A 24600-nucleotide genomic window follows, 5' to 3' on the forward strand; every position below is an offset into this window, starting at 1 on the left:
TTGTGGCTGTAATGCGACAAAATGTGGGAAAGTTCAAGGGGGCCGAATACTTTTGCAAGACACTGTAGCTCTTTTCATTTTTAGTATTTGCTGGCCAGACTATACACAGACATTTAGAAAGAAACAAAACAGACAGTTTTTTCAGCTTTATACTTAAGTGGAAACTGACATTGAACATGAACAAAATGTAACACAACATCAACTTTAAATATGAAGCATAAAAAATATGTATAAAAAGGTTTTTCAGCCTGGGCCACACTGGAGTTTTTAAATCTCCTGCTCTTTTTTTGTGCGTTGCCACTTCTCCATTCCTGCCTCTCTGCTCCGTGCATCATCATCAATCAATCATCAGTTCTTATCTGTGATTGGACTGTAATGATGCACAGTAAAGTTTAGTAAAGCTCGTCTTTGAAATGTCTCTCTAGCCCAGTTGGTGGAGGAGCTACGGCATTGCAAAACACTGACGGTAAAACCTAAGCAGAGTTCAGACAGCAGTAGCCTGTGAACGCTTTGTGCTACCGTAATACACCAAATATCCCGTAAAGAACAGCTTCTCATCTTTTCAAAGCAGATGCGAGTCCTGAAGGATGACATGCTCCAATCCAGAAATCTCTATGGCAGCGGTCTCCAACCTTTTTTGCGCCACGGACCGGTTTATGCCTGACAATGTTTTCACGGCCTTTAAGGTGTCGCAAATAAACACCACAAAAGAAAATTAGCACCGCTAACGAAAAAAGAAGATTTATTCATAACACGCGTTTAAAGACCCACGAAAACCGAGTTAATGACAAAAACAAAATAACACTAAAAACCGATAAAAACCCTGAAAACCATCCATTTTACACCCGAACCTCAACTCTCACAGCTCGGTACGACTCGGGGTTGGGGGACCGCTGCTCTATAACATATTAAGCACAGATGGTAAACTGCAGTCAGACCCTGAATACATTTTCTTCTTTTGGCACAGATATTGTTTCAGTTATTCACTGGTGAGCTGACATATTGGCTACACCGTCATCAGTCTGCTAAACACAGGAAGCAGCTGACTTTAAAACATCAGAGAAAACCAGGACCAGGAACAGCCTCAGTTTGTGGGAACCAGGATACGACCTGGAGAAAGAAGAAGAGAGGAGGACACAGTCACCAGCAAACTCTGAAAGCACTTCATGGAAGCTGATTTTAAACTGAGCAATACTGATGATTCAGAAAAGTTTCATGTTTTAGGGATTGGACAAGGACCAAGAGTTCTCTGAAATCAGTAGAAAACCTGCGTTTGAATGCAGCCAAAAGCTAACACTTGTCTGAAAATGTACAGGATTGTTCTAGAAATTTGTGAAACTGACCTTAACCTGCCCAAAAGTGTACATTTTAAAACATCAATATATTAAAAAAATACTGATGTAAACCAGACCCATCGTATGTGGTTTGAGATTTTGTATCTCTGAACGGTTTCAGTCTGGTCTGAACTGGTTTCTGGTCTGAACTGGTTTCTGGTATGAACTGGTTTCTGGTATGAACTGGTCTGTGAGTGAGAGTGGTTCTCTGACCTCGAGCTCTCTGTCTGTAGTAGATGAGCCCAGCCAGAGACAAGATCAGAGAGAGGAGCAGTCCTGAGGCGCCGACGGCAAGCTTGTCCCTCTCTGTCTTAGGCATGAATGAGGATGAGGAGGGATCTGAGTCACACAGGTGAGGGTCAGACAGGTGGAGAGACAGACAGGTATGTACAGGTGTGTAGATACAAGCAGACAGGTATTTACCCCAGTCAGTGATCAGAGGTTTCTCCAGGCTGGCGTGCTCCACCACACAGGAGATCTTCTCTCCAGACCTTCAACATAAACTTTAGTGACTCTCAGATCTGGACTTTAAATGTTTAAACTTTAGCTCTATTATTATCATGATGCTCACCCGGGTGTGTACTCCAGGTAGCAGTGGGTCTGGTAGTACCAATCACCATCCTCCATCTCCTCAGTGGAAGTGACATCAGAGGTGACTTCCTGTCCGTCTCTGTGCCAGCTCACTTTGATCTTACTGGGAAAGAAGTCATAGACACTGCAGACCAACATGGCAGGATGGTGACTGGAGAGAGGCGTGGTGGAGTGAAGTTTGACAGTGGGCGGAGCTGCAAGACATTATTAGTTTGTATTATCATTAACGTTCTCTGTATAATTTGAATGCATTTATTTAAAAGGCACAGTGCATATTAATAGTGCGGGTGGAGCGCTGCTGACTTTGACTGAGGACATTGTCAGGCAGTGGAAGGAATACTTCGAGGACCTCCATAATCCCACTGACACGTCTTTCGTGGAGGAAGCAGAGCCTGGTGACGAGGGGGAAGACCCACCAATGTCCAGTGAGTCAAGTCACTGAGGCAGTTAAACTACTCGTTGGTGGCAGAGCCCCTGGGTTCAGCCTGAGTTCCTGAAGACTCTGGATGTTTTAGGGATGTTTTGGTTGTGTTTGGGGTGGTACCTCTGGATTGGTTCCCATCTTTAGGAAGGGGGACCGGAGGATGTCTTACAACTATAGGGGGCTCACACTACTCAGCCTCCCTGGGAAGGTCTATGCCAGGGTGCTGGAAAGGACAGTCCGTCCGTTATACATGGAACACTGGACCAGCTCTTCATCCTCTTAAGGATACCCAAGGGTGCATTGAGTGCATTGAGGGAGTTTGTCCAACCAGGCAGGAGGTCAGGAGGAGGTTACTTATTTTACAATGTAACGCAAGTACATTGTAAGTAACTGTAATTAAAATACCTAAAATGAACAGTAATTAGTTACTCTACTTTTTCAGTGGAAAAGTAATTTAATTACAGTAACGCATTACACCCAACACTGCCCACGACACACTGGAGAGATTATATCTCTCGGAAATCCAAAATCTGCTGTGGTGACAGCACAGAATGAAAGCTGCTGCTGGTTGTTGTAGTCAAAGTTTTAAATATATTTGATAGATACGTTTATTTGATTTACAATATGTTTAGATTTAAAATTTTAACAAAATTAAAGTCAAAACTCTGAGCTTCTGATTAATGTAACGTTTTACATTATCATTCTAGGTGGTGGTTGCTAGGCGACAGGACCTGAACTGGAGGAGCTGATCGTGTAAATCTGTGGGCTGCAAACAACGGTGGAGGAGCTTGTGATCGAGGCCCCGATGGAAGGCACTTTGATCAGACTGTACCATCCGGGGCCTGCAGGGGGCGCTTTGCCTGTTTATTTTATCATATTTGTAACCAGTCACACAGATGGGTCAGATAAGAGCTGCAGCCTGATGGAGGAAACTTCTCACACGTTTCTTTCTCTGAGGTTGCACCGTCTCACTCAGGAGAGGAAGTTACTGCTGTAAACAGCCTGCTCGTGTGGTTCAACATTCATGCTGTGTTTAGGTGCACTCGTAGATCGGACCATCTATAACCCAAAAGCAGAACACACAGGATGACTTCGCACTATCAGACAGCTTCCCCTGCACTCTCTGTTTCTGATGTTACACAGTCACAGCTTGTGTGTGTTTACGTTTCACTGATCAGTCAGGTCAGCCTGTCAGCACAGCAGCTGTTTCAGCACTTTAGCTCACTTTACTGCAGAGATGCTGTAGAGAGTGAAACACACACAGATTAAATAACAGCAGTCACATTTATATGTGTGTGTTCTGATGATAACTTTATAAGTGTTGCCTCATATTGAATAGCTCCACTGTTACACTGAGTCATAGATCTGAGCTGTAAATGTTTGCAGGTGTGAAGCTGCTAAACAAGCTGTGAAGGTCACAGCCAATAAATGAACTGCAGACATCAGTGCTTCATATTTATCATATTTAAAATAAATGAACTAGAAGAAAAGAAGGAAATAATTAACCTGTCAGGCTGCTCCGTGCTGTTAAAATATGTATATGGAAATATTAAAAAACAATTGTGGATGATTTTTCAGCTCAAAGAGTTTAAAACAATAATATCACAATCAGTGTGTTATGAGGAACAGCTGCAGTTTGCCTGTGTCACCAGCAGGGGGCGCCGCAGGTTGGATTCGTTCTCTGGCGTCTTATGTTCGGTGATCGATGATTTATTAAAGTTATTAATCATCAAAATTAGCTGCAGCTGTGAGTCCATCATAAATGATTCAGAGTGAGGTCAGCAGGAACACCTGATGATGTCACACAGACCACGCACGCTCACCTGATTTAGATATAAGGTTGTGGTATCGAACATCAATGTTTGGTTTGCAGTACGTCCCCTTCTGAGCCCTCATGGTAGCCAGCCTTGCAGGAATATTGTTCCAGGCCTCTGCGGTCTTCACTCCAAAGTCAGTGAATCCAACAAACGTCCCCACATTGCTGTCAAACCTGATGATCTCTATCATGTTGTAATAGTAAGAGTCGGTGAACCGGATGTCCTTCAGCTCAGTGGAGTTAAAGTCACAGCGAGACAGTCTGTAAGTCATGAATCCATCTGAGAACAAACAGAACATCAGACCGAGGGCGAATCATGTCATTGATCAGTGTATTAGTGATCACTGGTGAGCGTGTTGATGGTACCTGCTGTGCTGAGGCTGATGAAGAGGAGGCAGAGGAAGGATGAAGCCATGTTTCTAAGTTCTCCAGACAAACTGACTCAGTCTGACGGAGAGCTGCTCGAGAAACAGGAAGTCAGGTCACATGACCACAGCATCATCTGTTGCTGTGGGATCAGCTCATAGTTCACACCCTTCACCCCCACGTGTGTTTCTGTCCGTTAAAGCTCTGAAAGCAGAGCAAACTGAAAACCTGCTTTCATTTACGTTTCAGTCACAGTCTGCAGTCATGGAGACATATTCGTGTATAATAGTTATCTGCACCCAACACTGAAGTCAGACCTGCTGTAACAATGAGAAGAACCTGTAACAGGACAGTGATCAGATTTACAGTCAGCTCTGTGGGTGTGTGGCACTCGTGTGTGGCTGATGTTCCTGCGTGGACGCCACAGTGTGATGTCATCATGGCGAGATCTTCAGAGCAGCTGGATCACATTTCACTGTTACATTAACATTACCTTCAATCTGCATTTAAATATTCAAGCAGAGAAATTCAGATTCACATTTATAAACCAGTCAGACTGCAGCAGATGAACCTCAGCTCGTATTAATGTTGTGTTATTGAAGAGTATTTACATCACAATATGAAGCTGCTTCAGCTGACTGTTGTTGTGATTTTGTGCTGTAGAAATTAAACTGATTTAAATCATAATGAGATTTTATCCATATTCAGAGTAAATTTAAATGCCAGATATTAAAACATCTGGAATATAAACATGTTAGATTCATTTCTATAAACACTCACTGATTTTTCTTTCACCTGCTTTCATCAGCAGAGTCTTCATCAGGATTTAGTTTGACATCGTTGTGTTTGCAAAGACAAATTCAGACATCATTAATGTTCATTCTGTTAGAGCTCAAAGTCTGACTCAACACACACACACACAATCCGTCATTAAACTTTATTGATATATGAAAATCTGAAACACGGTTTGGTAAACAAAGACACATTATAGCAGTTCATGAACACTGAGGTCACATCAAACTGATCTCAGTCTCATCACTTTTGTGGCAGGAACAGAGTCCAGGTAAAATCTGCTGGTGGTGCGAGAGCAGCTGAAAATAGCTTTGCTTTGAATTCCAGAGTTAAACTTTATTGACACCAGCGGCTGACGGCACAGCTCATACAGATGTTCCATTATTAAGCACGTCAGCTGAGGCAGGTAAACAGGAACCAGACAGAACAAAGGATCTGATGCTCATTACAGGCGAACTCTGCACACTCACCTACAGCACACTCACACTGATTAGGAGCTCGTCATAGAATGACATCGTCACCGTGAGCCAATCAGCTGCACTCGTTTCCTTTGATGAGGAGGAAGGTTCCAACAGCCACACCGACCAGACCGAGAGTCAGACCCACTCCACAGAACACAGAGGGCCCAACACCTGGATCAGAGCGAGCAGACGCCTCCACATCTGGAGACACAAATACACAGAGAGAAACATGAAGCTCCACATCTGGAGACGAAGCTCCACATCTGGAGAAACAAACACACACAGAGAGAAACACGAAGCTCCACATCTGGAGACACAAACACACACAGAGAGAAACAGGATCACATGTATGTCTATGTAACTATATACACTCTACATCTACCTGCACTGAGCATGTGCACTGTAACTTTCACGTAGACTCTTAAAGATGTTTTTAAACACCTGGGTCATTAAGTGACACCAAGAAAAGCCAAATCTGGAAGCATTTTAATGTTGTTGACAACACAAAGGCAGAGTGTAGAGGATATCATACGGAGCCGGCTCCACAACCTGCACAGGCTCCTGACAGCTGCCCACCCATCAGTGCAATGGGAAGATGAAACACAGTCAGTTGAGTGTGAAGGTGCCAGTGTGTCTGCAACTGTTGCTGCTGCTGCATCTACAGCAGCATGCAGTACACCACCACATCCACCTGAACCAACCCAGAGCCCAAAGCAAAAAAAATGTAAATAGTTTAAATTTGAATTTGTAAACAGACAATAAACAACTATTTTTTACATTTTATGTGGAGTGAATAAATAAAAGCACATTTACATAACAAACATATATAAAGAAAACACAATTTTTTACATTAGTCGTTCATTTTAAGCATAATTTTATATGGGTGTTGATAATAAATTAGTTAAAGCAACAAAAAACCCTGAAGAGCCCCAAGAATGAGGTAACTATGAAAAACTATGGTGATTATGAGCACTGTGACATGACATGGAGGGGAAATACACAGACGACCTGACAAAGAGTGAATGAAACACACACTAAATACACACAGGAGGTGATCAGGGCAATGGAAACAACACATCTCCAAATATAATATAAGAAATTAAAATACACTCAAACAGCTGGATCACAGCTCTTCCCAAACAAGTAGGAACGAAGGCAAAGTAGCTACACTTGAGCATTTTAGAGGAAAAAGAAACATTTAAATTCAAAGAACAGAAATATCTGTCTGGGAAAAGAAAAACAGGAATAACAGCTGTGTGATGCAGAACTGATCAAGTTATTTGAATCACTAGAATAGCTGATTAACATCCACATATGTGGACATCACATCTTAGGTTGTCTGGACCATTATAGACATTAAACTGTCACTGTTCGATCAGCATTTAAAACAAATGTCCTCATATGTGGATCTCATTTTTCTCAGAAACAGAAATCAGGCTTTAAAAAATCAGGTAATTCTTTGTTTCTACACTCATCAGGTCCCAATCAGCCCAAACAGCAAAGAGAGATTAGAAATGCCATGAAAGAGAGAGAGAGGGAGGGTCTTAGGAGGGACAGTAAGAGCACAGTTAGGTGTTGTGTGGGAGTCAATCATAAAGAGATCAGTGGTATCTGAAACACTTGCCTTGATGCTGGTCAGACTGCGTGCAATCCTTCTTCTATAGCTAAAATAGAAACAACATTTAAAAGAGCATCAGAGGAGCATGAAACACGAGGCCTTCACCCTGCAAAGCCCAGAGTGTCAGGCTTGAACCAGGAATTATTGAAGTTTTTGAGAGTCCCACAATATCAGAGGGATTTTTACTGCCCAAGAAAAGAAGTAAATTGTACTTTATATGTTTAAGGAATAAGCTGAGAATGAGAAAGTAAGAGATGTAGGAAGTCACACACACACTGGAGAGTGTGATTAGACCGTTTGTGGAAGAGGAAACATGTAAGCAAGAGGAAAAGGAAGTTAAAGAAAGAGAGAGTAAGAAGAGGTCGAGCTCACAGGAAGAGAAAACAGTTACTTAACTGATGTTTGCACACACTCGCAATAACGACTCTCCTGACATGAAGGAAAACATAACTGCTCACAGATGAAGGAGCTCACCAACTGAAGGGTACAACACAGATCAGCAGGCCAGAGCCTGTGGCGGAGCAACACCGGCAGTACGCAGGCCGGGGTCAGCGATGGGGCCTGCACAAAGGTGGAGTGGAGGAGTCAGGCGGAGGACGACGTCTAAGGGTCGGCAGGCGTAGGAGGGGAACAACTATCACCTAACTATCCATCATATCTGCAGTGGACCACATGAAGCAGCTGCAGCAGTGATCCTCCCAACAAACTCCTAAGATTAAAGCCCAGAGCTCCAGCCCTGTTATTGTATTTCATTACTCTGTATTTATATGTTTATGACAACAATGAACAATTCCCTCCGGGTACTCCGGCTTCCTCCCACCGTCCAAAGACATGCAACTTGTGGGGATAGGTTAATTGGATAATCCAAATTGCCACTAGGTGTGAATGTGAGTGTGAATGGTTGTCTGTCCCTGTCTGTGGGCCCTGCGACAGACTGGCGACCTGTCCAGGGTGGACCCCGCCTCTCGCCCTATGACAGCTGGGATAGGCTCCAGCGCCCCCCGCGACCCTGAAAAGGAGAAGCGGAAGCGAATGGATGGATGGACAACAATGACAATAAAGTTCACTCATAATCCTAAAAGAACAAATAACAGGAATTAGGCCACATGTGAGCATTAACAGGAGATCATAAAGACATATTCATTATTAACACTCTTACATTAAAATATTATTGAAGGTTTAGTAACGTCTGCCAGATGGTAACAAGGAGAACATCTGATGTGCTGGGTGGCTGTGGTCCTTGATGATGCTGTGTGCTTTGAGACACTGCTGGGGATAAACATCCTGAGTGGCAGGAAGCCTCGTGCCAGTGATGCTCTGTGGCTTCCTGCTGCTGCAGAGCAGCTTCTGTTCCAAACTGTGATGCAGCTCGTCAGCAAGCTCTCGGTCTTAGATTGTAGAAATTTGGAGGGATGTTGGCGTTCATGCCAAACTTTGCAGATATGTAACATGGAGGGAGGAGCAGATGTGACCTTTGGCCAGCCACTCAAGGCACTTGATGATGACAGATGTCAGTGCAACAGGGCAGTAGCATTTCAGACAGGAGACCTCTGATTTCTTAGGAACGGGGATGATGGTGGTTGTTTTGAGGGATGTGGGGACCCCTGACTGCCTCAGGGAGAGGTTGAAGATGTTGGTGAACACCCCTGCCAGCTGGTCGGCGCACGCTCTGAGAACCCGGCCTGAGATGCCATCCGGTCCCGGAGCTTTGTGAAGATTGACCTTTTTGAAAGACCATCTCACAGCTTCTGTTTTCAAAGTTAAAGTTACAGCCTCACTGTGCTCCTGAGGACAGAGCAGCGGCTCCTCGTTGTCTGCAACAAAACGAGCGTAGAAGTTGTTGAGCTCGTCTGCGAGAGACGCTGTGGGCTGGACACTGCCGTGTTTTCCTTCTCGTAGTCAGTGATGCAGCGTAGTCCATTCAACAGGCGCCTGGCGTCAAAGCTGTGGTAGCTGGACTCCACTTTGTCCCTGTAGTCCTTTGTGGCCCCTTTTCAGAGGTCGTACCTGGCTGCTTCATATGCATCAGAACGCCCTGAGTTAAAGGCAGAGGTCCACACTTTGAGCTTAGCAAGAATGTCCTTATCTACCAGGGTTTCTGCTTTGGATATTTGCAGACGGTGGTTTTAGTGATGATATCGTCCATGCATTTTCCACTATATCCAATGACAGAGTTCATTGATGTTGCCATCAGCTGCATCCTCAAACATCTGTCGGACCTCCTCACTCTCACTGTCTCATTTAAAGTCTTGCTGACTCAGAGCTCCTGTCTGTGCTGATATTACGGTGCAAACCAGAAGGATTTCAGTTACATGTATTATTTCAAATTAAGGGAAATGGGGTTGTTAAGTCTAATTGTTGAATGTTGTCATTGTGCTTCTTACGTTTGTAAGGTCTTAGTTCAATCTATAGGGTAAACTGTCTGCCTCAGAGTCAACCACCCAAATATGTAACAAGGTCCAATTAGGGAACTTTGTATGATTGTAAACTGAAATTCATGCATGTCTGTGTAAATGTGTATGATTAGTCTATTACAGCTGCTTTAGCTTTTCAATGGCTCCTTTACCGTAAGAACAAAGGCTGTCATGCTAATAACGTATGCTTTATTGATCTCCGTGGGGAGATTACTCTCTCTGCATGTAACTCAGTGTAACAGTGGGCAGCAGAAAAATCAGGTGCCCGGGGAGCAGTGTGCAGGGACCCTCAGGAGTGCCTCAGGGTAGCCGTTCAGTGGGGGCGTCCACACTACCCACTGAGCTATCCCTGCCCCCGACCGGATGACAGAGATATACTGTGTCATCTAGTCCCTGTCAGTATTCATGCTTGAAGGCTTTTCAGGGAGTTTTTAGGACATCCTGATAATAATGAATGACAGTCGTCCAGCCTGGAAGTAACAAATGCATGAACTCATTTTTCAGTCAGTGTGAGACAGGATATTTCTAATTTTAGAGATACAAGCATGGGTGCAAAAATGGGAGGAAGCAGTTTTCAATATGTGCATTGAAGGACAGATCCTGGTTAAAGATCCAGACTAAGTATCTGGTTAGATACCATATATGTCTAAAATTTTTTAGGACAGCGTACAATAAACTCAGTGTTATCTACGTTTAGGAGCAAAATGTTCGAGGTCATCCACATCTTTGTTTTCTGGAGGCATTCCTGCAGGTTGACTGGTGTGTGTTGGATACATGGAAGAGGGTGTCATCTGCATGACGGAGGTATGTTGTGCCTTATGTGGTGTTACCTAAAGGAGGCATGTGTCATGTAAACAGAACTGGTCCTAGCACTGAGCCCTGTGGAACTCCAGAAATAACCCTGAAGCTATCAAAGGACATTTCACAGCCCACACTCTCACACTGAGACCTTTGTTCAGAAAAAGTGTCTACTGGTATGTTTCATGCCTTATTTTCATTTTCCTATAATTAGGCTCGTTTTAAGTTTCTTGAGAATTCTTTCAGGGATGCTGTGTCGTCTGCTTTGCACATGAACAGGAATTCATTTGTCTTAAATTGGTTGACCAGGGGAATCTTGGGAAAGTATACCTATATAACTATATGCACTATATATCTATGTGCAGTGAACATATGTACTGTAACTTTCAAGTAGCCTCTTAAGCACAAGACTTTTTGCCCTCACCGTGGGTTATTAAGGTGGTAACATTGTAACAGAGATACTGAACACATCACAGTAAAGTCACCTTTACGATCATTACAATACTATATAACCTGTATAATTAGGTCAACTATTATTAACATGTTTATCATAAGATTATGCCGCTTGCTGTCAGAGCACCTGTTGATGCATTCTGCTTGTTGCGAGATTTAACAACCAGGATTAATATGTGGCGTTTGACTGTGTCGTGACCTATTGTGATAAGGCAAAGCAAAGAGTTCATCACAGGGCACCCAGCTGCAGATAACCCTGATCCAGAGCCCTGACCAGCCCCTGACCAGCCCCTGACCAGCCCCAGCTGTTTTTGGCTGGAGGACGAGTGGAAAGTTACCCTGCAGCAGCAGCAGGAGGTGGAGTTACTGGCCCCTATAAAGAGAAGCCACAGAGACGTCTGCTCTGTCTGTCTCTGTGTTGCTCTGCTGTCTGTACTTAAGGCTCTACAGCCCACAGTTTGCTTTGCTTGCTTTGCTCTGTGTCGTCTTGCTGTTCTCTGTATGTTCTTACTTACTGTTCATATGATTCAGTGTGTTAAACTCTGTTCCCATGGTTGGTGGGATAAGATGATCATATTGGCTCCAAAATGTGTGACAAAAATCATCGTGTCAAACTATCAGATCAGATCCAGCTGCTCTGATGAACACTGGCCTCAGTCTTTTGTTTAAATAAAGTTTTCTCACCATAGATCTTGGTCAGTGGTTCAGTCAGGGCCAGATGTTGCACTGTGCAGCTGTAGATGTCTCCCAGCTGTGCGGTGAACTGCAGTCTGGAGATCTGGGTGAAGGGTCCATCTTTGTTGGGATAGGGAACGTTGGTGCTGGATCCTTCTGTGACCTTCTGTCCGTTCTTGGTCCAGGAGACGTTGACAGGAGCAGGATAGAAACCAGTCACGTGACAGATCAGAGTGTTCTCCTCTCCAAACTCCACCTCATCTCTGGTGTAGATCATCACAGCTGAAGGAGCATCTGTGCACAAACACATCAGGCAGAGGATCAGAGCCTCAGCTGGTTTCCATCAGCAGGTGATCGTGATAAACATCAATGACTTGTTCAGTCATTCACTGAGATGATGCCATCATTGTCTGTGTGAGAGAAACTAGAGAAACAGGAGCACAGACAGAACTCTGCTCAGCTTCAGAGAAACGAATGAAGAAAAATAAATGTGGTCTTTAATAGAAACACAAATAGAAACATGTCAGTTTCTGAATGTGTTTACGGTGGAATGATTTCATATCTTTAATCAGTTTGTTTCACTGGCTGTGTTTGATCGGACTGATCATTCAGGTAAACACAGGTGAGGTGAGACACACGTTAAATGTTTGTATTTACGGTTATTGGAAGGGTAGTCCTTCATCACCGCGCCAAGAGCCTTCAGGTTGTGTCTGCAGACCTTCAGCTCAGTCACAGCTTGTTTATAAGCTCCGGGGTAAGCCATAGGATCGGCAAAAGGAGGCAGCATGTAGACTTCCGTGTGGCTGTTAAAGTCTGCGTAGGCAACCTCCTCCCCATCCAGTCCATACATGTCCTCTGCATCGAAGTCTGAACAGCCGTTTATATGAACGTCACCGTGCAGGCCTGAAATGAAACACCGATCAATAAGCTGCTGCCGGCCTGCCAGAGTTTACCGAGACAAACTCACCATCGGCAGAGACACAGAGGACACAGGAGAGGAAGAGGAGCAGCTCCTTCATCTTCATCAGCAGCTCTCTGACCGTTAAACTGTGTGTGTGTGAGTGTGTGTGAGTAAACCGACTGAAAGTGTAGCAGCAGCTGAGCACTAACTCAGAGTAGCCAATCACAGAGGTCACACCCCATGATGTCATCAGTATCCAGGCAGCTGAAGGGAAAACAATCTACAAACAGCTGGAGACAGCTCCAATCAATCATCAGTATTTATAGACTCTTCACAATAATGTTTATCGTCATCAGTTTCCCCTCTGATGATTTTCAAAATAAAACAAGCTTTATTTGAAAAAACGGATTCAGTTTGTTTACAAAGATTTAGAAGAAGAAATAAAATATGAATTTGTCTTTTAAAATGGTTTCTGTGTCTGGGCCTGATCAGAACATGTTCATCACAGCAGCCTGAAACATTCATCATGTTCACCTCTTCCAGGGTATTACCTGCACACACACACACACACACCTGTAGGCATCGGCACAAACACACCTGGATGATGTCACTTAAAGGTGTCAAGACGTAGAAGAAGGTGGAGAGATCAGCAGAGCTCACGTGTACGATGATAATATGCAAGAAAACAAAGGTGACGACACTTTTGTTCAGCAAAGCTTTGTGACACACGATCATTGTGTGCTGTGCTCAGATCACAGGCTGCAGATTATTTAGATGTTGTTCCTCAGCTGGCTGCAAACTTTGCTGCTCATCGTCTACTTCAGGGCGAGCAGCTACTTCACTGTCAGCACTGTGAATGTCCTGATGCTGCTCAGCATCACACTGCACACAGATACTGTCTCCAACACTCCAACACCAAACAATCATTTACCAGCTTTTCCTGGAATACGCAGCGTTCTGTGTCCACCTTCCTGTTCTTGACAGGTGCCAGGATCGGTCAGGATTCATCTCTTGTCATCTGTGTCGATCGTGCAGGCTAATGACGTACATCTCGTGTGCTGTGATCTGAGAGTCAGCTGATCGACTCAAAATGAGAGTAAACTACATCAGGTTCGTGTTGGTGGATGGAGTCAAACATCAACACGCTGATGTAAACTAAGAGGTGTAGCTGAGTGTGTGAGCTGGCTCAGGCTGTGCAGAGCTCCACCTGGGGGGCGGGTCCGGGCCGTCAGAGCTCTCTGTGCTTCACCACAACCACGACTCTCAGGCTCGGCTTAGTTTTTAAAATAACTTTATAGCTTCACACTCCTAAAATACAGTGACAGGGAAACTAAGACTTATTGTAGCACGTGTCTGTCATCAATTCTCGTTCTTGATTGGTCACTGATGACATCATCTCTTAGAGGTTCATTTGGGTGTCGTGTCTCTGACAGCAGGGAGACGAGACGATGAAGAGGAGGGTAAAACGTTAGTTCAGCTTAAAGGTTGAAATACTGCTTTCACTCCCCGAATGCTCCGGTCTAATGTTCATGTGTTTCTGTCCTGGTGTGATGAGGAGGCTGAAAATCAGACTGACGACCTGGAGAACCACGTCCGAAGCAAGAAGCTGCGTCTGTGTGGTCTCTGGGACGGCGCCGAGGATCAGCAGTTGCACCCTAACACCTCGAAAGCCAAACCAACACAGGTGTGCTTATCTGATTCCTGAACCTCCAAGATCGGGAGTTTGTTTTCCGCTCCACAAAACAACTTAACATCGAGCTCATCAAAGTGAATTGTTACGTTTGAGAACTGAATATAATAAATTGTCTTCTGACGCATCAGCAAAAAGCCTAATGTGGCAGTCTTAGTATGACCAAGGAGGGAAAGCGAGAAAACTCTTGGAGAATGAAGGAAATGCAGAGTGAGAAGAATGTATCAGTCGAGCCATCTGAACTTCAGTTCCCGACACGAACAGAAGACACAAAGCAGGAATTAGACAGACGTCTAACTATTGATCACTCATCAGGGGTGCCCGTTATCTCCAATGCTATTTATTCTGACTATGGTGATGACACTAGAGAGCGAAAAGAAAATGTCAGAAGAAAGCTTCAGTGTGCCCATGCTGCTGCCAGCGAGTGTAGTTTGCCATTCATACGACTACAGGGAGCAAAACGCACTAGAGCAGCTGTTCTCCACCAGGAACTATGGTGAGTGGGTGCATGTGGAAGACACTTTTAAAGAGTTCACACAGATTTTAAATACACATCATTGGTCAATTAAACTTCAATATGAGAGTAGCCACTTAAAACTTCATGTCTTAGATACCACAGTGTTTTTGAAGTGATAGAGGCCATAACAGAAAGCTGAGCAGAGGGTATTTTTCTTGCACGGAACAAGTTACCATCTGCCTCACACGTCCTGCAGCATAATGAAGACAGATTTTACATTTTAAAGCGCTCGGGGGGAAAATAAATCCCAGTTTGTGTGACATTTTAATGAGAGCAAAATCAGAGGGGAAGGTCAAAATGCCCTCAGAGAAACTGGTGTGTTACTCACTGCATAGATGCATCTAATCCACGTAGAGGAACGGTGTGGCCAACTGCAGGCAAGATGTGCCATTCAGAGTGGGGAGTGTGGGCTTGTGCCTTGTTTCTCTCCTGTTCCCACCTGTGTTTTTCCCTCTGAAGAACTGGTAACCAGTGTGAAACGTCAGGGATGCTCGATCAGACCAGTGAGAGCAAACAAACCCAGCCCTCCCAGCTTATGGTTTTAATCTTTATTGGGGGAGAAAACTTTTTAAGCCCTAATTTTGACAGGGAGTAGAGAGTCTTTGAAACCTTTTCTGGATCCTCAGAGGGGATGAAGGAGGCAGAGGAGGAAGCAGAGATCGGTCTGTGTTTCATTGTAAGATAGAGACCTGGACTATTCTGGGAATGACAGCCGACTTTGGCCCATCGGTGGAAGAGAGACGGCAGGGAGAAGGACAGTGTTTCATCGATAACAGCTCCAACACCTACAGTGTATATAATATATACATCAAAGTATATTTGGTATACTTTATGTATATAACATCATGTTCTTCTGTCCCCTTTCCACAGTGCAGCAGCGTGTCAGGATAGATTTCACTGCGTGTTGTATTTGTATAACTGTGCATGTGACAAATAAAGAAACTTGACTCTAATCAGCACAAACGAGGCTCTGACACGTGGATTGTTTTTATAGTTGATCTAAAAGGATTAACCCCAAAATGTGAAAACAAGACCATCAACAGGCAAGACAGAGCTGACAATGTTACTGATGTCTGTCTGTAAATAAAGGGTGAGTGGAAACTCAAACTGGGGTTGGGAAACTTGCTGTGATCACTAACAGCTGCACGAGTTCTGGAGTCACCAATAAACACAAATAAAACAAAAAGTATAAAAAAGGTTTAGCAAGCTCAGCATTACATAGATAAGGGATTAGGTGGGAACACTTTCAATGCAAACCCAGGATGAGAGCACGAGGTGAGGCAGAGGAGGAGCAGGGAAGTGATGAAGGAGGACCAGAAGGATTCTTCTGTATCTTTGGGTTTGCAGCAATAAGCAGGTGGATTTTTAATGTTTCTAACTGTTTGCACAGTTTCCGTGCTGTTATTCTTTAGCTTTGGGGCCGTTTTATAATAGTTTTGTCTGAGGTGTTTAAGCTTCTATTTGTTCATCCAGAATATTGTTTAGCTGATTCTATACGAGCTCGTTCCAGTTCTTTCAGTCAGTCTGTTGCTTCTCTCCCGATCATTTTCCCCGTTCCTCATAAATCCCAAGGGTGGGGCCCGTGGGTCCATGTTAGAGTCTGGACACATTTCCAACCTGAAAAGAAGAAATGACATTCAGTTACCTTTGTGTGCAGCAGAAATGCCTCCTGGGTGCACTGGAGATGGAAAAGCACATTCCTCAGTTATTTTAAAGCTAATGCATTCAACAGCATTTCTATAAAATCAGACCTGATTTTTATTCCATCATATTAAGCCCATCTCTCAGCATAAACATTACTGTCATGGGTTACTTTGATAACTCCAAACTACAGGAGGTCAGAGGTTGTTAGAAGCTCCCTGGCTGTGCAGAGGCAGGAGGCGAGCTGTAGGAAACGCTTTGACAGCTGATGAGGAATTGTAAATGCTTTTTGTTGGAAGATGGCAGCTCGTGAAAGGCAGATGTGCAATGCTTTTGTGCTGTGTGAACGACCATCGTTGAACATCTATAATCCAGTTTTAAGATCCCTTTTTGTCAGGTGTGACTGCACTTAAAGAGGCCTGGAGGCCTTTTCAGAGGCGTCTCTCTTCGTGCATGAGAGACAAAGGTGCCACCCTGTCTGCTGGCTTTGTTATCTTCACACCTCGGCTCATATGATTAGGTAGAGGAGGATTAGGGGTCCATGACCCTCTTGGGGACTCTCCCATATGGCTAAATGTGGGACTCTCCATCAGCAGCTCCTTACACTACGCTGAGCTGGATGACTGAGAACCGACATACTTCCAGGTGAATGTAACGCTACGGAGAAACTACAGCGAGAGTAAACCTGCTAACTTTGGTGTTTTTTCAAGTATCGGGTAATTTTATATGTGACTTTTTCTATCAGGTGAACAAACTGTGCATGCATATTCACGCTAAAGTTAAATGCAGAGAAAGCGCAGAGTCTCTGCTTTCAGAAACAATTGGATTAGTTTCAATTGAGCGAACGGTTAAAACGTTACAGTGATTTGAAAACACGTTGCAAAAACCTGTTGGATTGTGAGTTTCAGGCATTAAAATGCAATTCTACATCCGGACACTAGAGGGCGCAGAGCGCGATGGTGGTACCGAGCAGTGTTTTGGGGCGCAGAAGAAGAATTTCACAGAAAGAACTTCCTGTTGTGAAGCTAACGCCAGCGCAGCATGTGTATCGTTTGTGTTCACGGTTTAAAGAAGATTATTGTGTTTTCGTCTACTTGTTACCCAGGCTGACAGCAGCTTCACTGCCTCAGGTTAGTAAACACGCATTACAATGAATGTGCACGGCGCACCTCACAGTACAGGCTGTTGTTCGGTCATTCGCACATCTCGGTAAAGGATGCGGGTCATTGTGTGTACACTGTGGCTTTAGGCTGCAGGTTGATGGATGCTAATGCTAGCTGACTTGGCTAATGCAGAATACAGTGGAGCCCCGACTTACGAAAACCCCATTTCACGAAAAGTTCAAGTTACGAAGGCACTGAACGGCAATACTTCTGCCCGTGTTACGGCAAAATGCCCACGTAACGAAATCTGCTGGCTCTGATTGGCTGAGCCTTCAATGCCCACAATGCCTTCCGAATCATGTGACAACCCCTTGGCTTTCGTACTTGCGCTTCGCTGTTCCACTTGAACCACGCAGCTAGCAAAATGAAGCGTAAAGTGCTGTCGATGAAAACAAAGAGAGAAATTATTGATAAATATGAGCGAGGTGTGAAACTTAGTGCTATTGCACGCGAGTATGGCCGAAATCCTTCGACCATAGGAACAATTCTAAAACAAAAAGAAGTCATCAAAGCAGGTAAACCTTCAAAGGGCACCACCATCATGTCCAAAAGGAGGACCCCCATACACGACAAGATGGAAAGGCTTCTCCTTGTTTGGATTAAAGACAAGGGAGAGACTGGCAATACCCCCACAGAGACTGTCATTTGCGAGAAGGCGTCCTCAATTTATAATGATTTAGTAAGTAAGTAAGTAAGGCAGCTTCCGATGAGCAGCCAACGGCATCGACGTCCTCGCAGGAGGCACCCCTAACCTCCCCAGAGTTCAGGGCATCGCATGGGTGGTTTTATCGGTTCAAGAAGAGGACTGGCAACCACTCCGTTGTGCGTCACGGCGAGGCAGCAAGTTCCGATCACAAGGCTGCCGAAGACTTTGTTAAAAAATTTGAGGAACTTATAAATCAAGAAGGCTACATCCCCCAGCAGGTATTCAACTGTGACGAGACTGGCCTCTTCTGGAAAAAGATGCCGCGGCGTACGTACATCACCGCGGAGGAAATAAAGATGCCAGGCCACAAGCCCATGAAGGACTGTCTTACCCTCGCCCTGTGTGCTAATGCCAGTGGGGACTGTAAGGTCAAGCCACTCCTAGTGTACCACTCAGAAAATCCGCGTGCCTTCAAGAAACACAAAAACTTTAAAGGAGAGGCTCGAGGTTATGTGGAGGTCCAACCCCAAGGCCTGGGTGACCCGACAGTTCTTTGTCGAATGGGTCAACTTGGTCTTTGGCCCTGCTGTCAAGAAGTTCCTCGAGGAGAACGATCTCCCCATGAAGTGCCTGCTGATCATCGATAACGCCCCCGCCCACCCCTCTGGCCTCGAGGACGATATCCTGGAGGAGTTCTCGTTCATCAAGGTTCTCTTCCTCCCTCCCAACACGACCCCTCTCCTCCAGCCCATGGACCAGCAAGTGACCTCTAATTTAAAGAGACCGTACACGAAACACATGTTCAAACGGTGTTCGGACATAACAGAGAGTACGCAGCTCAGCCTCAGGGAGTTTTGGAAATATCATTTCGACATCGTTGCATGCCTCAAGTTGATTTCTTTGGCATGGCGGGAGGTGAGTCGTCGAACGCTAAATTCTGCTTGGAGGAAGCTGTGGCCTGATGCTGTTGCCCCTCGAGATTTTGAAGGCTTTGAGGGGGAACCTCAACCTGAAGTCAAGGTTGAGGAGATCGTAAATCTCGGCACCGCCCTGGGACTGCAGGTTGACGAGGAGGATATAAACGACCTTGTGCATGAACATTGAGAGGAGCTGTCAACGGCAGAGCTGCAAGAGTTGGAGGCGATGCTGCACTCATCAGTACAGCAACAATTCAGCGAGGAGGAGGAGGAGGCCGTCATACCATCGGCCGATATCAAGGACAATCACCCTGAAAAGAACTTTACCGCTCGTGCTATAGAGCATTTTGGTGACGTCTGCCTCTCCCACTTCAGCTCCATTTTGAAAAGTAGACAGAGACAGACGTCGTTGGATAGATTTTTCACAAAGAGGCCAGCAACAAGTCAACCTTCAGGTGAAAGTGTGCCTTAGAGGGCGAAAAGCGATGAAAGTAGCAGTAGTGATTAGTTCAAAAACATAAAAATGCACAAAAAATGTAAAAATAAATGATAAAATAGAATTTTTTTTTAAATTATCTAAGTTTAAAAAAGTTTTAGTTTTAATGTTTAGAACGTCATGTACATGCAGCATATGTATGTATGCATGCATACAGCTGACACATATATACACTTATTCCTCTAATTTTGAGTTATTGGTAATGTTTTTACCCAAATGCGATACTTCTTAAAATACAAGCAGACATTACAAAGAAAGCTGAAGTGTTACTAATTGTGTAAAAATGTCTGAATTGTTTTTTGTTGCCTTTCTTTTTTACTTGTAGTGTTTTAGATGTCAGGGCTGTTGGTGGATTAAAATTGTTATTGTTAATAAAAATAATGTTCTCTCTGGTCTTTAATGTGCACTTCAGTGTCTGTTGCACTACCTCCTGATGTTTAAAGCCTGATTAATCTTTGAATTAAAAAATCAAGAACTTTACACCTTAATGTTATGCCAGTTTCCCCCGTGGTGGTGCTGTATGTATGTATGCATGCATGCATACCTATGCTTTCTTCAGCCTCCACCACCTCCGCCACCAAGAACTTCGTCTCCAGCCAGCATCTTCTCACTCAAAAGGCGCGATGGCTGCTTCGATTTACAAAAAACCGTCGGGAACAGATTAATTTCGTAAGTCGGGGTTCCACTGCAGTGTGTTGCTGTGACATTTGTGAGGTTCCCTCAGACACACTCCGCCAGTCTTGTTGCTGTTAACAACAAAATATTTTAAAAAATCCACCATCGTTTCCACCGTCACCAGTTAATCTGGAACACCGGGTGATTTAACGCTACTCCGTGTTCATACTTGGAAGTATTAGCATGTTATTGACTTGGATACTATATTGTTTTAAGCCTTTGTGAATGTTTGTTCATTTTAAAGTGAAAACGCCATCTGCTTTTGGCACAAAACTATCGAATTTGCAGCTTCGGTTAAGTGGGATGGTTTGTCAGACATCACTGTAACATCATCCTACAGTAGGACCGTTTGTCAAACAGTGGTTACATGATGTCTGGAGACTTTCTGGTTCAGTTTTGTTTGTTTAGCAACTTTTGCTCATTTACGTAACTGCTGTTTTAGTCATGGCTTGTTTTCTTTGCGTTTGCTGGTTGTAGAAATGGTTTCTATGGAGCGTTTCTTTTAGCTGAACGAACTGCTCGTGTGCGTGCATGTTTTATACATGTGCTAAAGTTAAATGTCTTTGTGCAGAACATTGTGTGCTTTGGAGAAACAGCAGAGGATCAACAAAGGTTCAGTTTTAAAGTAGGTACTGCTCGGTGTCCAGTGTAGCGACATAGCTAGCTTTGCATCATACCGAGACACGCTACTGGTGCTATAAAGTGATGTGCAGAGTTTGTCTCTCTCTCTTTGTATTTGCAGTCCAAACAACATGGATAGAAACATTGTGTACTGCCTGCTGTGCAACAAGCCCCAGCTGTCCATTTGGAATCACCTGAGCAGAGTGTGCCTGAAAGACGGCACAGCACAGGAGAGGGAGCAAGAAGCTTCCAGAGCTAAAGCCTCCCAGAAGCTGTTTTCCAGGGAAGGTCGACTCTGGAGCGTCTCGGAGCTGCAGGAGTTTTGCAAGGACGCAACGTCTTGCACCAAACTCTGCAGTCGCCTTCAGAGTCGTGGCTTTATCATCACAGACACTCCCCAAACCTTCCCAACACAGAGGTCTGATGAGCTTGTTGCCACTCTGGCTCACACATACTGCAGGACACATACGCACTTTCAACACTGTCTTACTGTCACCTTTGCAACAGCACTGATAAGAAGGAAGTCCTCGCCCTGGCCAAAAAGGACATCGAGTATTTCCACCAAAAGCTTGCAGGCGGTGATTGCATCCCCAACGTTGCCATGACAACGTTCAGGCAGTACTGCGAGGCCATCCTGATGTTACAGCACGGACTGACAGCAGGTGCTGTTCAGGAACTTTCTGTAAGCGCCGCCAACAAAAACAGTAAATTATAAGTGATAGTTGATGGAAGTGTGCATCACCCTGAGCTCCAACACTTTGTCCCACACCCACAGGTGCAGGACTGGATGGAGCGAAGGGCAAGCTTGAGGATGACCATCCAGGAAGAAGAAGTAAGTCCTTTGTTCTCAGCAGCGACTCTCTTCCTGCTCTGTGTGGACCCTGGGAGGTGATTTATAGTTGTCATTGATGGCTCTTGTCTCTGCAGCTGTTGGAGTGCTACTTGAAGAACATCCGCCCAGTGTGCTTACAAAACCAAAGAGCTGGCAGTGACGACGGGGGCAGGTTCTTCCTGGGAGAAGGTGGGGTCCCTCTGACCAACCCAACAGGAGATGTACAGCGCCTGAGGGCCAGGTGAGTGCTGCACACCACTGGATCCATACTGGCAAAACTTTGCCAGTGTGGTCATAGCACTCAGACACATGTGTTGCTGCGTTTGTTGGTGGATGTAGAACTGCTTCACCTTTCTAATTTGGTTAGATACCTGCGCAGCGACACTGAGGATCCTGCGGCTGGGTCAGCATCACACTCAGCAGGAGGAGTAGAAACCTCGGGACAGGCCAGGTATGCTTTTCGTTTTTATGTTACCCACTAGCACAAGAAAACCTGCGTTACAAGTTTCCACATCCAAACTATTGGTGGGTTTCTCTCTCACTCTGTGTAGGTCCATTTCCACAAAGCGCCTACCACTCCGAGAATGGGATGCCTTCCAGCGGACCTTCCCAGTAACCCTAAATGGAGAGCCACCTTCAAAACGCCGGTGTGTACAGGCTGGTTTTCCACACTACCGAGCCCACTACAAAAGGTGGAGGGAGCTTCAGCTTAAGCAGAGAGTTCAGCACATCCTCGGTAAGCCCGTCATGCTAATGGATGCTCTGCCTCCATTATTTACAGCTCTAATATATACACATAGCTCAGCAATACTTCACATCACAGAGGTTCAAATATATATGATTGACTCAGATGGTTGATTTGCAGTATTCCTCACGCCTCGCTCTGGGACAGGGTGTGCCAGAAGAGGCAACGCCCCTCAGCGTGCAAGAGTACAGACGGCATTAGATAAGGAGACCTGGAGCACCAACAAGCCCACTGTTGATGCCGTCCTACGGGCCTGGGTTGCTCCACAGCCCAGGATCCAGGACAGCCCGTCCCTCATGTCCTCGATTTCAGAGCAGAAATGGAAGGGCCTGGCTTTGAAGGACTTCGGGGAGGAAAAGGGCAAAGGTAAATGCACCTATCGTTTGGACCACACCCTCGTTTGACAGCAAGTCAACATTTCTAAAGAGCTTATGATGACTTGCTGTTTGCTCACAGGTGTCATCGCCCTGATGCCCTTCAACAAAGGAGACGTCGTCTGCGACTACCATGGGACGTGCATCACCAAAGCTGCAGGGAATCAGAGGCGGCAGTCAGGGTCTCTCTTCTTCTACAGGGACGAGTGCCACAGGGCTGATGCCACTGCGTCCCCCTGTGCCTGCCACCTGCACAAGGACTCCTATAGAAGGCACATGAACCATTGCCAAAGGAATCCAAACGTGAAGCCACAAAGGTTCACAATGAACTTCCCTGCTGGTCCTCGGGAGAGTGTGCTGTTCATCGCCCTGAGGGACATCGCGGTTGGAGAGGAGCTCCTGTGGGACTATGGAGTCTAGAGATGGCACCGTGTTTTATGTCCCATATCCTACATTTGGATTTCTGCCCACACCGACATGACTCCAATAGAGTGTATTTTATAATCAATAAAACTGTGTGTTTTTTTTTTTTATATATTGCTGCGTTTTGTATAAGTTCAAACTCAAACTAAAGCTGTTCTGTTATATATCTTTCTCAGAGGTGAAATGCCGGTTGACTCGGTCCATCCCTGATGGAGTCTCCCATAAATCCTTTGGCTGGACATTTGACTTGTCTTTATTTTTCCTTTGTTTGATGCTTTGCTTGGCTTTTGTTGTGTCTGACCTTTTCTGATTAAAAGAAAATTGAGCTCACAGGACACCATGTTGCCTCAGCTGATGCAGTCCTCTTTGCAATAATGTTTATTTCCAAAGGAATTTCTAGAAATTCAGAACAGTAAAATTCACAGAATGAATTAGAAGATAACTCTGATGTAGTTAAACTAAAATCCTCTGTGGGGGTTAGTATATAAACTCTTAACACCTAGTTAGCATGAATAAGTGTTGAATGATCAACTCCAGACAGATTTGGTATTTAACACTAAGTCAGAGTTAATGTTCCAACTCTCCAATAAGAGTTAAATTAACTTATAAAGACACTTTAAAAGAGCTGAAATCAAATCTGACAGTCTTCATTTGGACATGTTGGATTTGCTGTGTGGTAAGGCACCTGGGCCAGATGGCTTTCTGACTTTACAAAACCTTCCCAGAAAAAAGAATAATTCCACTTTTTAACATGTATGTAGAAGCATATCAAACTGAGGCTCTCCACCCACTGTGAGACAGGCAGTGAGTACTGAGAAACCTGCTAAACCTGCAGAACACTCATCATTTACAGTCTGACGGGGGTTGACACTAAAATACTTTAAATGTTTAGCATGAAGATCGGAGCCTTGGATCCCACATTTGATTCGCTTTGTACCAAAGCATCAAGGGTTTCACAATATAACAAGGGTTCTCATATAATTCATGAGAGATGTGATGCTAACGATGCAGCTTTATTATCACTGGACGCTCGTCAGGCCTCGGACAGAATAGATTCATTTAACGTTCTCCCAAGATATGGATTTGGAAATCATTTTCTCAGATGGGTTCAACTTTTGTAACAAACAATAGTTTCTAAACCTGTCACATTGGAGCGTTCCACTCATCAGGGGTGCCCGTTATCTCCAATGCTATTTATTCTGACTATGGAACCTCTG

General features: G+C 44.7%; 4 protein-coding genes across 7 annotated transcripts in view; 1 reads left to right on the forward strand and 3 right to left on the reverse strand.

The window, feature by feature from the left end:
- The window catches only part of LOC120740759, a 288808-nt gene that overhangs the window by 227795 nt on the left and 36413 nt on the right, over positions 1 to 24600 (reverse strand). The window lies entirely within an intron of this gene.
- LOC120740792 (H-2 class II histocompatibility antigen, E-S beta chain-like) lies at positions 134 to 5081 on the reverse strand. The gene is made up of 6 exons (XM_040043279.1): positions 4532 to 5081; positions 4173 to 4445; positions 1906 to 2119; positions 1758 to 1825; positions 1548 to 1673; positions 134 to 1110 (listed from the first exon to the last, which is right to left on the reverse strand). The coding sequence occupies exons 1-6, from the start codon at positions 4578 to 4580 to the stop codon at positions 1085 to 1087; spliced, it is 756 nt and encodes a 251-aa protein (XP_039899213.1). The 5' UTR covers positions 4581 to 5081; the 3' UTR covers positions 134 to 1084.
- LOC120740790 (H-2 class II histocompatibility antigen, A-U alpha chain-like) lies at positions 5454 to 12855 on the reverse strand. Of its 3 annotated transcripts, XM_040043277.1 has the most exons (5): positions 12710 to 12855; positions 12400 to 12645; positions 11752 to 12036; positions 7409 to 7448; positions 5887 to 5985 (listed from the first exon to the last, which is right to left on the reverse strand). In XM_040043277.1, exons 1-4 carry the CDS (start codon positions 12765 to 12767, stop codon positions 7420 to 7422), a joined length of 618 nt encoding a protein of 205 aa, XP_039899211.1. In that variant the 5' UTR covers positions 12768 to 12855; the 3' UTR covers positions 5887 to 5985; positions 7409 to 7419. The 3 variants fall into 3 exon arrangements, with proteins under 3 accessions (XP_039899209.1, XP_039899211.1, XP_039899210.1); XM_040043275.1 differs by lacking the exon at positions 7409 to 7448 and having other exon boundaries at positions 5454 to 5985; XM_040043276.1 differs by lacking the exons at positions 5887 to 5985; positions 7409 to 7448 and adding an exon at positions 7463 to 7963.
- On the forward strand, positions 17485 to 23718 carry LOC120740772. 2 transcript variants are annotated; one of them, XM_040043250.1, is made up of 10 exons: positions 17485 to 17621; positions 20960 to 21013; positions 21131 to 21427; positions 21517 to 21691; positions 21785 to 21841; positions 21937 to 22082; positions 22209 to 22292; positions 22393 to 22577; positions 22707 to 22952; positions 23043 to 23718. In XM_040043250.1, the coding sequence occupies exons 3-10, from the start codon at positions 21141 to 21143 to the stop codon at positions 23378 to 23380; spliced, it is 1518 nt and encodes a 505-aa protein (XP_039899184.1). In that variant the 5' UTR covers positions 17485 to 17621; positions 20960 to 21013; positions 21131 to 21140; the 3' UTR covers positions 23381 to 23718. The 2 variants fall into 2 exon arrangements, with proteins under 2 accessions (XP_039899184.1, XP_039899183.1); XM_040043249.1 differs by lacking the exon at positions 20960 to 21013.

This window comes from Simochromis diagramma, unplaced genomic scaffold, assembly GCF_900408965.1.
Source record: "Simochromis diagramma unplaced genomic scaffold, fSimDia1.1 OVJJ01000768.1, whole genome shotgun sequence".
Taxonomy (NCBI): domain Eukaryota; kingdom Metazoa; phylum Chordata; class Actinopteri; order Cichliformes; family Cichlidae; genus Simochromis; species Simochromis diagramma.

What these genes read in the sequence shown, in the direction of transcription:
- LOC120740792 (XM_040043279.1), bottom strand. Translation starts at nt 4,580, where the DNA reads ATGGCTTCATCCTTCCTCTGCCTCCTCTTCATCAGCCTCAGCACAGCA. An exon ending in CAACCTTATATCTAAATCAG is followed by an intron (nt 2,120 to 4,172) that starts GTGAGCGTGCGT and finishes AATGTCTTGCAG; the next exon opens with CTCCGCCCACTGTCAAACTT. An exon ending in ACCTCTGATCACTGACTGGG is followed by an intron (nt 1,674 to 1,757) that starts GTAAATACCTGT and finishes TGTGTGACTCAG; the next exon opens with ATCCCTCCTCATCCTCATTC.
- LOC120740790 (XM_040043275.1), bottom strand. Translation starts at nt 12,767, where the DNA reads ATGAAGATGAAGGAGCTGCTCCTCTTCCTCTCCTGTGTCCTCTGTGTC. An exon ending in GGACTACCCTTCCAATAACC is followed by an intron (nt 12,037 to 12,399) that starts GTAAATACAAAC and finishes GTTTGTGCACAG; the next exon opens with ATGCTCCTTCAGCTGTGATG. An exon ending in ACCACTGACCAAGATCTATG is followed by an intron (nt 5,986 to 11,751) that starts GTGAGAAAACTT and finishes TTGTGTCTCCAG; the next exon opens with ATGTGGAGGCGTCTGCTCGC.
- LOC120740772 (XM_040043250.1), top strand. Translation starts at nt 21,141, where the DNA reads ATGGATAGAAACATTGTGTACTGCCTGCTGTGCAACAAGCCCCAGCTG. An exon ending in GTGCTGTTCAGGAACTTTCT is followed by an intron (nt 21,692 to 21,784) that starts GTAAGCGCCGCC and finishes CCACACCCACAG; the next exon opens with GTGCAGGACTGGATGGAGCG. An exon ending in GAAACCTCGGGACAGGCCAG is followed by an intron (nt 22,293 to 22,392) that starts GTATGCTTTTCG and finishes CACTCTGTGTAG; the next exon opens with GTCCATTTCCACAAAGCGCC.